We start from the raw sequence: 13,457 nt of genomic DNA, 5'->3' as shown, positions 1-13,457 counted from the left end.
ACAAAATACTTATAGTATAATTTATTTCTCATTTCCTCTAAAACTCCGAACTTACTCCCTTTTTACCCTCAAACTAAATTTAAGTACCAAAGAAGACTGTAAGTATTTCAAACAACATTACACCATACGTTGCATAATTACATGGTTAATACCAGGAAATGAATATATAAATATTTTGTTTTTGCCTCTCATCAAAGACTTCAAAGATGCAAAAGTCAAAGTAAAGTTTTTGTCAACAAGGGCCAAGTATTGATGTGCAGGAGATGAAATAAGATTTCATGTGTGTGAGCTGTAAGAAGATCTTGAAAGCATCTAATTGGCTCTCTCCTAGGATTGTTCTGTCTCTCCACAATGAGCATCATTTTCAAGTCACACATATTACTTTTTTTTTCTCCTGTTGCTTTATTGCTCAAGCATTGAGAAACATCACAACTATGCCCTTAACCTTCCACACGGTCTGGATTGCAACGTGAGTGACTATCTCGACTGCTGATCAGAGGAAACCTGCTAGCAGACTCCTGAATTACACACACAGCAGTGCATGTGACAGATTTAAACACAACATGAAGGGGCCCCTGTTTATTTTCTGTTGCTTTGTTAACTGATGCTAACGTAAATACGGCTGACAGAAAGGAAACAAATATTCAAGCTGTCCCCAGATAACAGAAAACAGATCTACTGTGGGCTAAAGGCTGCTATACACTGTCTGTGTAGCTATTCTCTGTTCTGTTGCTGCAACTGTCTCAAATCGCTTTTTGGTAATGAGGATGCAAAGGATGATCTAAATTGAATGTCTGTGTGGAAAAATGATTCATCTGAAATGATGACATATGCTCTGAACTTGTGGCATATGTTGTATAGAACAGGCTTGATAAAATCCGTTTAGTGTTTATTTAAGCACAGCGATCTAATCATTTATCAACAAACTCAAATCAAAAGTAAACATCAGCTACAGATTTGCATTTTATTTAATATTTATTAGCTGGTGTGTGCTCGTTGCTCAGTATAGGATGAGTGGAGAAATGTGACACGTAGCTTGATTACGACATGATATGCTCTTTCTGGTTTATTACATGTTATATCAGCTCATCTACGAACCTACTCGTTATAACCTGGTTCTTTTTGATGAAAGGTGCAGCAGGACAAGCAGGACAGAGCTTTGGTTGTTCGTTTTTTAAGATTTTCTTTTTTTTTTCCGTATTCGTCTGCAACTAAGTAAGTAAATATGTTTACCTTATCAATCATGTTGATATTATACTACTGTGATCTCTTATCCTTTCTACTGTAAACAAAAAAACGAGGATGGTGCAAACACCACCGAGGTATCACTAATACAAAAACATTTGGATTATTTGTTTGTAATTTAAAATTTAAAATGTCTTTGCTCAAATACTGCACATTAAAAAGTGTTGATGATGGCACCAAAATGAGTAATTCATTTGTTATTTTGTGATAGACTCACTATTATTTACCATATTGATGCTGTTTATATTTAGTCTACTGGCACCTTAAACTGGCAGCTGGTGTTTGCCTTAACTATTATTATAAAGTAATTGTTGATTGCACAATGACTGGCAATAGAAAAATGACACCATCGGTGTTCAGATTGGTTCCCTATAAACTTTGTGTTCACTCTGCTACTTTGTCAGCCACCGGGCACAAAATGTCCCTGGAAAATGAGATCAGATTATATTTTTGTGTCTGTTTACTTCCTTTGGTTTAGGTTCAGATGGAGGTGTGGAGTGAAGTTCTTCTCTCAGTTTACATCATTTCCTTCCTGATAGGCCTGCCAGCCAACCTCCTGGCTCTCTATGGCTTCAGTGTTAAGATCCACACAAAGCCACTTCCAACAGACATCCTTCTGCTCAACCTGACCGTCTCTGACCTCCTCTTTTTGATCACCCTTCCTCTCAAGATGCACGAAGCAGCTTCAGACATGAAATGGAACCTGCCTGACTACATGTGCTCCATCACCTCCTTCACCTTCTTCAGCACAATCTACACCAGCCCCTTGCTGCTGACAGCAGTCAGTGTGGTTCGCTACATTGGAGTAGCTTTCCCCATCGCCTATCGTCAGCTGCAGAAACCTGTGTACGCGTTAGTGACCAGTGCTGTTATTTGGTTAATCTCAGCAGCACACAGCAGCATTATTTTGATCACCATGCACCATCCAGACCTGGCCCACAAAAATTCCACTGTGTGCTACGAGAACTTCACAACACAGCAGTTGAAGGTCCTCCTCCCAGTCCGTTTGGAGGTTTCCGTTGTGCTCTGCCTTTTACCTCTTCTGGTTTGTGTTTACTGCTACCTGCGCTGCATCTTGATCCTGTACAGCCGCCCCATGATATCCAAGATGCAGAAGCAGAAGGCCATCGGAATGGCCTCGGGGACTCTAGCTGTGTTTCTCATTTGTGTGCTCCCATTCAGCGTTTCTCATTTCGTGGGTTTCTTCCAGGGTGACAGCCCAAGTTGGAGGTACTACACTTTGCTGCTAAGCACCTTCAACACCTGCATCGATCCCATCATCTTCTACTTTTCCTCCTCCTCTTTCCACTGCAACAGTGAAAACTCCATTTTCAGGAAGCTTGCTCCAAGAGTACAACAGCAAACCGCAAGTTCTGCCTAACAACCAAAACGCACATAGATATATTGGATTAATATCTAGCTTCGATGTCATTATTGTACTGTCTATTCTTGACATAACATCAAATGCCCTACCATGTATGTATATATATATATATATATATATATATATATATATATATATATATATATATATATACATATATATATATATATATATATACATATATATATACATATATATATATATAAATATATATCTATATAGAGCAGCAGCCAAACATCATACTCAAATTAAATGTAAACATGAGCTTCAGTTTTGCATTTTAGTTAATATTAACCAACTGGTGGTTGCTCGTAGCTCAATAGGATGAGTGGAAAAATGTGACACACGTGGCTTGAATATGACATGATATGCTCTTTCTGGTTTATTACATGTCATATCAGCTCATCTATGAACCTACTCGTTATAACCTGGTTCTTTTTTATGAAAGGTACAGCAGGACAAGCAGGACAGAGCTTTGGTTGTTCGTTTTTTAAGATTTTCTTTTTTTTTTCGTATTCGTCTGCATCTAAGTAAGTAAATATGTTTACCTTATCAATCATGTTGATATTATACTACACATTGCAGATCCTTTTTGCTACTAGAATTCCACATCTGGGGTTTGGATTCTGAGGTTAAAAGATGACTTTGGAAATGTTGTGTGATGTTAGTGATGAAAAGCCATTTTCCTAAATAACTTTATCCTTTCTACTGTAAAAAAAAAACAAAAGAAAAGAAAAGAAAAGAAAAAAGGACGATGTTGCAAACACCACCGAGGTATCACTAATACAAAAACATTTGGATTATTTGTTTGTAATTTAAAATTTCTAATGTCTTTGATCAAATACTGCACATTAAAAAATGTTGATGATGGCACCAAAATGAGTAATTCATTTGTTATTTTGTGATAGACTGACTATTATTTACCACATTGATGCTGTTTATATTTAGTCTACTGGCACCTTAAACTGGCAGCTGGTTTTTGCCCTAACTATTATTATAAAGTAATTGTTGATTGCACAATGACTAGCGATAGAAAAATGACACCATCAGTGTTCGGATTGGTTCCCTATAGTGCTGTGCGATATGGACAAAATTGCATATCTTGATATAGCTAATTTTATATCCCGATAACGATATATATCCCGATATAGTATTTTTTCTTAGAAATATATATATATATTCAAATCAATCACATCTCAGCACTATTTTTGATAACCATGTGAATGAAAGGCAAATGAATGGCACTTTCTCCTTTTATTCGTGACTTTTTGCAGGACTGTCACAACAAATAAGAATTTTTAACAAAAACTATTCCAAGCTTTTATGTAAATATAAAAAAATAACGATCTTTTACCAGGTAGGACAGCCAGTAGGCCTCGCGGCTGGGTTCTGCTTCTGTATCCGCGTCTGATGTAACATAACTAGTAACGTTATTTTTGTCTTCCATTGCGCCCTCCTCCGCTGCTTTGCCTCTGTTTACTCCCGGGCGATCATTGCCGTAAACGAGTCCTTGCGAGTGACGTAAATATGCTATCACAAAGCAGTAGCGTTGCTACGATATATATCGTAATATCGCACAGCTCTGGTTCACTTTAGACTTTGTGTTCACCCTGCTACTTTGTCGGCCACCGGGCACAAAATGTCCCTGGAAAATGAGATCAGATTTTATTTTTGTCTCTGTTTACTTCCTTTGGTTTAGGTTCAGATGGAGCCTGAGGTGTTCAGTGAAGTTCTTCTCTCAGTTTACATCATTGCCTTCCTGATAGGCCTGCCTGCCAACCTCCTGGCTCTCTATGCCTTCAGTGTTAAGATCCACACAAAGCCACTTCCATCAGACATCCTTCTGCTCAACCTGACCATCTCTGACCTCCTCTTCTTGATCAACCTTCCTCTCAAGATGCACGAGGCAGCTTCCGGCATGACATGGAACTTGCCTGACTACTTGTGCTCCATCACCTCCTTCACCTTCTTCTGCACAATCAACACCAGCTCCTTGCTGCTGGCGGCAGTCAGTGTGGTTCGCTACATTGGAGTAGCTTTCCCCATCGCCTATCATCAGCTGCAGAAACCTGTGTACGCGTTAGTTACCAGTGCTGTTATTTGGTTAATCTCAGCAGCACACAGCAGCATTGTTTTGATCACCACTCACCATCCAGACCTGGCCCACAAAAATTTCACTGTGTGCTACGAGAACTTCACAACACAGCAGTTGAAGGTCCTCCTCCCAGTCCGTTTGGAGGTTTCCGTTGTGCTCTGCCTTATACCTCTTCTGATTTGTGTTTTCTGCTACCTGCGCTGCATCTTGATCCTGTACAGCCGCCCCATGATATCCAAGATGCAGAAGCAGAAGGCCATCGGAATGGCCTCGGGGACTCTAGCTGTGTTTCTCATTTGTGTGCTGCCGTACAACCTCTCACATTTGGTGGGTTTCATCAAGGGTGAGAGCCCAAGATGGAGGTACTACACCCTGCTGCTAAGCACCTTCAACACCTGCATCGATCCCATCATCTTCTACTTTTCCTCCTCCTCTTTCCGCTGCAACAGTGAAAAGTCCATTTTCAGGAAGCGTGCTCCAGGAGTACAACAGCAAACCGCAAGTTCTAACTTAGACCAAAATTCACCTTAAATGTATTGGATCATTAGCCAGCTTCAATGTTTACATTGCACTGTATATTACTGACATTATATCAGAATGTGTATTGTTGTACAAATTGCTTCAACGGTGCAGTTTTGTAAAATAATTTCTCATATGTGCAGTTTTTTTGTAAAACAGTGTCTCACATGTAGATGTTGCTAACCGCTGTGTAACAAAACATCATGTTAAGGGTAATCTATTCTGTTCATATGGACTGAGCTGCTTTCCATCCCAAGCCATTGTGGGTAATTTTATGACAAAACCACATGACTAGTTTGGTGGATATGCAAATTCCAGATTTTATTATTTTATGGTAAATTCTCTATTTTTGTACAGGAAGTGATATCCTTTACACCACTGTGACATCATTTGTTGTTTATTTTAACGTGGGCCAGCCACTCTTCTGCACTCATGCATTCTGTAGGCACACATGTAGAATATACCTGCAAGACAAAGCACAGGTCAACACTCAGTACTGTATAAAGTGGTTCTGTAATATACTGACATTCAAGCAAAAGATAATGGCAAGAGGACTATTGTAAAGGAAATTTGTTTTTTCATGTCAAGACATATTTCTTGAAGTTATCTGTTGTATCTTACTGTTGATTTATAGTTGGCATTTTCATTAATGCAAAGCTGATGAGAACTTACTATCTCAATATACAGTTGCAACTTTAGGAAAAAGTGTAAATAAAATTTGAGGAAAAAGAAAGTATGGCTGTATTGTATTGGTGATTTCATGGTTAGTTTTTTCAAGAATTGCTGTATGTGGACAATTTGTCAAAAACATGTAAATAACTGTTCACTCTGAGAGATATTTTTTTTCTTTTTTCAAGGCCATAAAGTTTATCTGACAATGGTCGGTAATCACACAAACAAATTACACGTGTGCAGATGATTTTAAAAAATCCCAACTGTCCCACTTGTTACTCTGTAAGTATACAATGATATTAGGAGTGCAGGCTGGATTATAGAGTGTCCACTGTCTTCCCCTTGATATGTTGTCTCTGTTTACCAGTACTGCACCATGTAATTTATTTCTCATTTCCTCTAAAACTCCCAACTGTTACTCCCTTTTTACCCTCAAACTAAATTTAACTACCAAAGAAGACTGTAAGTATTTCATACAACATTACACCATACATTGCGTAATTACATGGTTAATACCAGGAAATGAATATATAAATATTTTGTTTTTGCCTCTCATCCAAGACTTCAAAGATGCAAAAGTCAAAGTAAAGTTTTTGTCAACAAGGGCCAAGTATTGATGTGCAGGAGATGAAATAAGATTTCATGTGTGTGAGCTGTAAGAAGATGTTGAAAGCATCTAATTGGCTCTCTCCTAGGATTGTTCTGTCTCTCCACACTGAGCATCATTTTCAAGTCACACATATTACTTTTTTTTTCTCATGTTGCTTTATTGCTCAAGCATTGAGAAACATCACAACTATGCTCTTGACCTTCCACACGGTCTGGATTGCAACGTGAGTGACTATCTCGACTGCTGATCAGAGGAAACCTGCTAGCAGACTCCTGAATTACACACACAGCAGTGCATGTGACAGATTTACACACAACATGAAGGGGCCCCTGTTTATTTTCTGTTGCTTTGTTAACTGATGCTAACGTAAATACGGCTGACAGAAAGGAAACAAATATTCAAGCTGTCCCCAGATAACAGAAAACAGATCTACTGTGGGCTAAAGGCTGCTATACACTGTCTGTGTAGCTATTCTCTGTTCTGTTGCTGCAACTGTCTCAAATCTCTTTTTGGTAATGAGGATGCAAAGGATGATCTAAATTGAATGTCTGTGTGGAAAAATGATTCATCTGAAATGATGACATATGCTCTGAACTTGTGGCATATGTTGTATAGAACAGGCTTGATAAAATCCGTTTAGTGTTTATTTAAGCACAGCGATCTAATCATTTATCAACAAACTCAAATCAAAAGTAAACATCAGCTACAGATTTGCATTTTATTTAATATTTATTAGCTGGTGTGTGCTCGTTGCTCAGTATAGGATGAGTGGAGAAATGTGACACGTAGCTTGATTACGACATGATATGCTCTTTCTGGTTTATTACATGTTATATCAGCTCATCTACGAACCTACTCGTTATAACCTGGTTCTTTTTGATGAAAGGTGCAGCAGGACAAGCAGGACAGAGCTTTGGTTGTTCGTTTTTTAAGATTTTCTTTTTTTTTTCCGTATTCGTCTGCAACTAAGTAAGTAAATATGTTTACCTTATCAATCATGTTGATATTATACTACTGTGATCTCTTATCCTTTCTACTGTAAACAAAAAAACGAGGATGGTGCAAACACCACCGAGGTATCACTAATACAAAAACATTTGGATTATTTGTTTGTAATTTAAAATTTAAAATGTCTTTGCTCAAATACTGCACATTAAAAAATGTTGATGATGGCACCAAAATGAGTAATTCATTTGTTATTTTGTGATAGACTCACTATTATTTACCATATTGATGCTGTTTATATTTAGTCTACTGGCACCTTAAACTGGCAGCTGGTGTTTGCCTTAACTATTATTATAAAGTAATTGTTGATTGCACAATGACTGGCAATAGAAAAATGACACCATCGGTGTTCGGATTGGTTCCCTATAAACTTTGTGTTCACTCTGCTACTTTGTCAGCCACCGGGCACAAAATGTCCCTGGAAAATGAGATCAGATTATATTTTTGTGTCTGTTTACTTCCTTTGGTTTAGGTTCAGATGGAGGTGTGGAGTGAAGTTCTTCTCTCAGTTTACATCATTTCCTTCCTGATAGGCCTGCCAGCCAACCTCCTGGCTCTCTATGGCTTCAGTGTTAAGATCCACACAAAGCCACTTCCAACAGACATCCTTCTGCTCAACCTGACCATCTCTGACCTCCTCTTTTTGATCACCCTTCCTCTCAAGATGCACGAAGCAGCTTCAGACATGAAATGGAACCTGCCTGACTACATGTGCTCCATCACCTCCTTCACCTTCTTCAGCACAATCTACACCAGCCCCTTGCTGCTGACAGCAGTCAGTGTGGTTCGCTACATTGGAGTAGCTTTCCCCGTCGCCTATCGTCAGCTGCAGAAACCTGTGTATGCGTTAGTGACCAGTGCTGTTATTTGGTTAATCTCAGCAGCACACTGCAGCATAACTTTCATCACCGTGCACCACCCAGACCTGGCCCACAAAAATTTCACTGTGTGCTATGAGAACTTCACAACACAGCAGCTGAAGGTCCTCCTCCCAGTCCGTTTGGAGATGTCCATTGTGCTCTGCCTTTTACCTCTTCTGATTTGTGTTTTCTGCTACCTGCGCTGCATCTTGATCCTGTACAGCCGCCCCATGATATCCAAGATGCAGAAGCAGAAGGCCATCGGAATGGCCTTTGGGGCTCTAGCTGTGCTTCTCATTTGTGTGCTGCCGTACAACCTCTCACATTTGGTGGGTTTCATCAAGGGTGAGAGCCCAAAATGGAGGTACTACACCCTGCTGCTAAGCACCTTCAACACCTGCATCGATCCCATCATCTTCTACTTTTCCTCCTCCTCTTTCCACTGCAACAGTGAAAACTCCATTTTCAGGAAGCGTGCTCCAGGAGTACCGGCCGCTAGTTCTGCCTAATAACCAAAACGCACATAGATATATTGGATTAATATCTAGCTTCGATGTCATTATTGTACTGTCTATTCTTGACATAACATCAAAATGCATAATGCCCTACCATGTGTATATATATATATATATATATATATATATATATATATATATATATACACATATATATATATATGTATATACATATGTATATATATATATATGTATATATATATATATATGTATATATATATATATATATATATATATATATATATATATATATATATATATAGCAGAAGCCAAACATCATACTCAAATTAAAAGTAAACATGAGCTTCAGTTTTGCATTTTAGTTAATATTAACCAACTGGTGTGTGCTCGTTGCTCAGTAGGATGAGTGGAGAAATGTGACACACGTGGCTTGAATATGACATGATATGCTCTTTCCAGTTTATTACATGTCATATCAGCTCATCTACGAACCTACTCGTTGTAACCTGGTTCTTTTTGATGAAAGGTACAGCAGGACAAGCAGGACAGAGCTTTGGTTGTTCATTTTTTAAGATTTTCTTTTTTTTTCGTATTCGTCTGCATCTAAGTAAGTAAATATGTTTACCTTATCAATCATGTTGATATTATACTGCACATTGCAGATCCTTTTTGCCACTAGAATTCCACATCTGGGGTTTGGATTCTGAGGTTAAAAGATGACTTTGGAAATGTTGTTTGATCTTAGTGATGAAAAGCCATTTTCCTGAATAACTTTATCCTTTCTACTGTAAAAAAAAAAACAAAAAACAAAACAAAACAAAACAAAAGAAAAAGGACGATGTTGCAAACACCACCGAGGTATCACTAATAAAAAAACATTTGGATTATTTGTTTGTAATTTAAAATTTCTAATGTCTTTGATCAAATACTGCACATTAAAAAATGTTGATGATGGCACCAAAATGAGTAATTCATTTGTTATTTTGTGATAGACTCACTATTATTTACCATATTGATGCTGTTTGTATTTAGTCTACTGGCACCTTAAACTGGCAGCTGGTTTTTGCCCTAACTATTATTATAAAGTAATTGTTGATTGCACAATGACTAGCGATAGAAAAATGACACCATCACTGTTCGGATTGGTTCCCTATAGTGCTGTGCGATATGGACAAAATTGTATATCTTGATATAGCTAATTTTATATCCCGATAACGATATATATCCCGATATAGTATTTTTTCTTAGAATTATATATATATATATTCAAATCAATCACATCTCAGCACTATTTTAGATAAGCATGTGAATGAAAGGCAAATGAATGGCACTTTCTCCTTTTATTCGTAACTTTTTGCAGGACTGTCACAACAAATCAGAATTTGTAAACAAAAACTATTCCAAGCTTTTATGTAAATATAAAAAAATAACAATCTTTTACCGGGTAGGACAGCCAGTAGGCCTCGCGGCTGGGTTCTGCTTCTGTATCCGCGTTTGATGTAATGTAACTAGTAATATTATTTTCGTCTTCCATTGCACTCTCCTCCGTCTCCGCCATGCTGCTTTGCCTCTGTTTACTCCCAGGCGACCGTTGCCGTAAACGAGTCCTTGCGGGTGACGTAAAAATGCTACCACAAAGCAGTAGCGTTGCTGCAGTTACATTCGCCTTCATACAATGAACTTGGTTTGAACTGAAAATGTGGATATCCAACGGTCATTCTGACGTTGAGTTGTGCTTTACACGGCCTATTAAATCACAACCATAGTGTACGTTAACGTTAGTGTAGCAACAGTGCTAAACAAGTAGCCTACACGTTAAAATTACGATATAAACAACAGAGGGTTATATCCTACGGTAGATATTTTTATATCGCACTACAATATATATCGTAATATCGCACAGCTCTAGTTCCCTATAAACTTTGTGTTCACCTTGCTACTTTGTCGGCCACCGGGCACAAAATGTCCCTGGAAAATGAGATCAGATTTTATTTTTGTCTCTGTTTACTTCCTTTGGTTTAGGTTCAGATGGAGCCTGAGGTGTTCAGTGAAGTTCTTCTCTCAGTTTACATCATTGCCTTCCTGATAGGCCTGCCTGCCAACCTCCTGGCTCTCTATGCCTTCAGTGTTAAGATCCACACCAAGCCACTTCCATCAGACATCCTTCTGCTCAACCTGACCGTCTCTGACCTCCTCTTCTTGATCAACCTTCCTCTCAAGATGCACGAGGCAGCTTCAGGCATGACATGGAACTTGCCTGACTACTTGTGCTCCATCACCTCCTTCATCTTCTTCTGCACAATCAACACCAGCTCCTTGCTGCTGGCGGCAGTCAGTGTGGTTCGCTACATTGGAGTAGCTTTCCCCATCGCCTATCATCAGCTGCAGAAACCTGTGTACGCGTTAGTTACCAGTGCTGTTATATGGTTAATCTCAGCAGCACACAGCAGCATTGTTTTGATCACCGTGCACCACCCAGACCTGGCCCACAAAAATTTCACTGTGTGCTATGAGAACTTCACAACACAGCAGTTGAAGGTCCTCCTCCCAGTCCGTTTGGAGGCTTCCGTTGTGCTCTGCCTTATACCTCTTCTGATTTGTGTTTTCTGCTACCTGCGCTGCATCTTGATCCTGTACAGCCGCCCCAGGATATCCAAGATGCAGAAGCAGAAGGCCATCGGAATGGCCTCGGGGACTCTAGCTGTGTTTCTCATTTGTGTGCTCCCATTCAGCGTTTCTCATTTTGTGGGTTTCTTTCAGGGTGAGAGCCCAAGATGGAGGTACTACACCCTGCTGCTAAGCACCTTCAACACCTGCATCGATCCCATCATCTTCTACTTTTCCTCCTCCTCTTTCCGCTGCAACAGTGAAAAGTCCATTTTCAGGAAGCGTGCTCCAGGAGTACAACAGCAAACCGCAAGTTCTAACTTAGACCAAAATTCACCTTAAATATATTGGATCATTAGCCAGCTTCAATGTTTATATTGCACTGTATATTACTGACATTATATCAGAATGTGTATTGTTGTACAAATTGCTTCAACAGTGCAGTTTTGTAAAATAATGTCTCATATGCTCAGTTTTTTTTGTAAAACAGTGTCTCACATGTAGATGTTGCTAACCGCTGTGTAACAAAACATCATGTTAAGGGTAATCTATTCTCTTCATATGGACTGAGCTGCTTTCCATCCCAAGCCATTGTGGGTAATTTTATGACAAAACCACATGACTAGTTTGGTGCATATGCAAATTCCAGATTTTATTATTTTATGGTAAATTCTCTATTTTTGTACAGGAAGTGGTATCCTTTACACCACTGTGACATCATTTGTTGTTTATTTCAACGTGGGCCAGCCACTCTTCTGCACTCAAGCATTCTGTAGGCACACATGTAGAATATACCTGCAAGACAAAGCACAGGTCAACACTCAGTACTGTATAAAGTGGTTCTGTAATATACTGACATTCAAGCAAAAGATAATGGCAAGATAATGGCAAGAGGACTATTGGAAATTGGAAATAAAGGAAATGTGTTTTTTCATGGCGAGACATATTTCTTGAAGTTATCTGTTGCATCTTACTGTTGATTTATAGTTGGCATTTTCATTAATGCAAAGCTGATGAGAACTTACTATCTCAATATACAGTTGCAACTTTAGGAAAAAGTGTAAATAAAATTTGAGGAAAAAGAAAGTATGGCTGTATTGTATTGGTGATCTCATGGTTAGTTTTTTCAAGAATTGCTGTATGTGGACAATTTGTCAAAAACATGTAAATAACTGTTCACTCTGAGAGATATTGTTTTCTTTTTTCAAGGCCATAAAATGTATATGACAATGTTCGATAATCACACAAACAAATTACACGTGTGCAGATGATTTTAAAAAATCCCAACTGTCCCACTTGTTACTCTGTAAGTATACAATGATATTAGGAGTGCAGGCTGGATTATAGAGTGTCCACTGTCTTCCCCTTGATATGTTGTCTCTGTTTACCAGTACTGCACCATATAATTTATTTCTCATTTCCTCTAAAACTCCCAACTGTTACTCCCTTTTTACCCTCAAACTAAATTTAAGTACCAAAGAAGACTGTAAGTATTTCATACAACATTACACCATACATTGCGTAATTACATGGTTAATACCAGGAAATGAATATATAAATATGTTGTTTTTGCCTCTCATCCAAGACTTCAAAGATGCAAAAGTCAAAGTAAAGTTTTTGTCAACAAGGGCCAAGTATTGATGTGCAGGAGATGAAATACGATTTCATGTGTGTGAGCTGTAAGAAGATGTTGAAAGCATCTAATTGGCTCTCTCCTAGGATTGTTCTGTCTCTCCACACTGAGCATCAAGTTCACAAGTCCCAGAGGAGGTGCCTGGTCGAAGCTGGTCTGACTCTTCACCCTGAAAAAGACAAACATTTATCTCGTAGTAATTATAAGTCAGTAGCAGTGCACTAGCAACAACAACACCAAAAAGGCAGTGCCTCACTGACATTATGAATCACAGCATGATTACAATCTTAAAATGTTAAAATTTAATATCACCTCATTTTCTCCATGTGTCATCCTTCAAATGGCTCTCCT

General features: G+C 38.6%; 4 protein-coding genes across 4 annotated transcripts; all 4 read left to right on the top strand.

Moving 5' to 3' along the window:
* The first annotated feature begins 434 nt into the window (after positions 1 to 434).
* LOC141011490 (free fatty acid receptor 2-like) lies at positions 435 to 2,626 on the top strand. The gene is made up of 2 exons (XM_073484651.1): positions 435 to 455; positions 1,724 to 2,626. Exons 1-2 carry the CDS (start codon positions 435 to 437, stop codon positions 2,624 to 2,626), a joined length of 924 nt encoding a protein of 307 aa, XP_073340752.1.
* Positions 2,627 to 4,334: 1,708 nt separating this feature from the next.
* Positions 4,335 to 5,255, top strand: LOC141011489 (free fatty acid receptor 2-like). Its single transcript, XM_073484650.1, has one exon. The coding sequence runs from the start codon at positions 4,335 to 4,337 to the stop codon at positions 5,253 to 5,255; it is 921 nt and encodes a 306-aa protein (XP_073340751.1).
* Positions 5,256 to 6,713: 1,458 nt separating this feature from the next.
* Positions 6,714 to 8,899, top strand: LOC141011488 (free fatty acid receptor 2-like). Its single transcript, XM_073484649.1, has 2 exons — positions 6,714 to 6,734; positions 8,003 to 8,899. Exons 1-2 carry the CDS (start codon positions 6,714 to 6,716, stop codon positions 8,897 to 8,899), a joined length of 918 nt encoding a protein of 305 aa, XP_073340750.1.
* Positions 8,900 to 10,894: 1,995 nt separating this feature from the next.
* Positions 10,895 to 11,815, top strand: LOC141011486 (free fatty acid receptor 2-like). Its single transcript, XM_073484648.1, has one exon. The coding sequence runs from the start codon at positions 10,895 to 10,897 to the stop codon at positions 11,813 to 11,815; it is 921 nt and encodes a 306-aa protein (XP_073340749.1).
* Positions 11,816 to 13,457: the final 1,642 nt, after the last annotated feature.

Source organism: Pagrus major, chromosome 17 (genome assembly GCF_040436345.1).
Source record: "Pagrus major chromosome 17, Pma_NU_1.0".
NCBI classification, from domain to species: domain Eukaryota; kingdom Metazoa; phylum Chordata; class Actinopteri; order Spariformes; family Sparidae; genus Pagrus; species Pagrus major.
This window is presented reverse-complemented; position numbering and strand designations above follow the sequence as displayed.

Bases quoted from the DNA above. Each gene is read 5' to 3' on its own strand.
- LOC141011488 (XM_073484649.1), top strand. From the start codon at position 6,714: ATGCTCTTGACCTTCCACACG. The intron at 6,735-8,002 runs GTCTGGATTGCA...CCTTTGGTTTAG, and splicing joins TGCTCTTGACCTTCCACACG to GTTCAGATGGAGGTGTGGAG.
- LOC141011490 (XM_073484651.1), top strand. From the start codon at position 435: ATGCCCTTAACCTTCCACACG. The intron at 456-1,723 runs GTCTGGATTGCA...CCTTTGGTTTAG, and splicing joins TGCCCTTAACCTTCCACACG to GTTCAGATGGAGGTGTGGAG.
- LOC141011489 (XM_073484650.1), top strand. From the start codon at position 4,335: ATGGAGCCTGAGGTGTTCAGTGAAGTTCTTCTCTCAGTTTACATCATT.
- LOC141011486 (XM_073484648.1), top strand. From the start codon at position 10,895: ATGGAGCCTGAGGTGTTCAGTGAAGTTCTTCTCTCAGTTTACATCATT.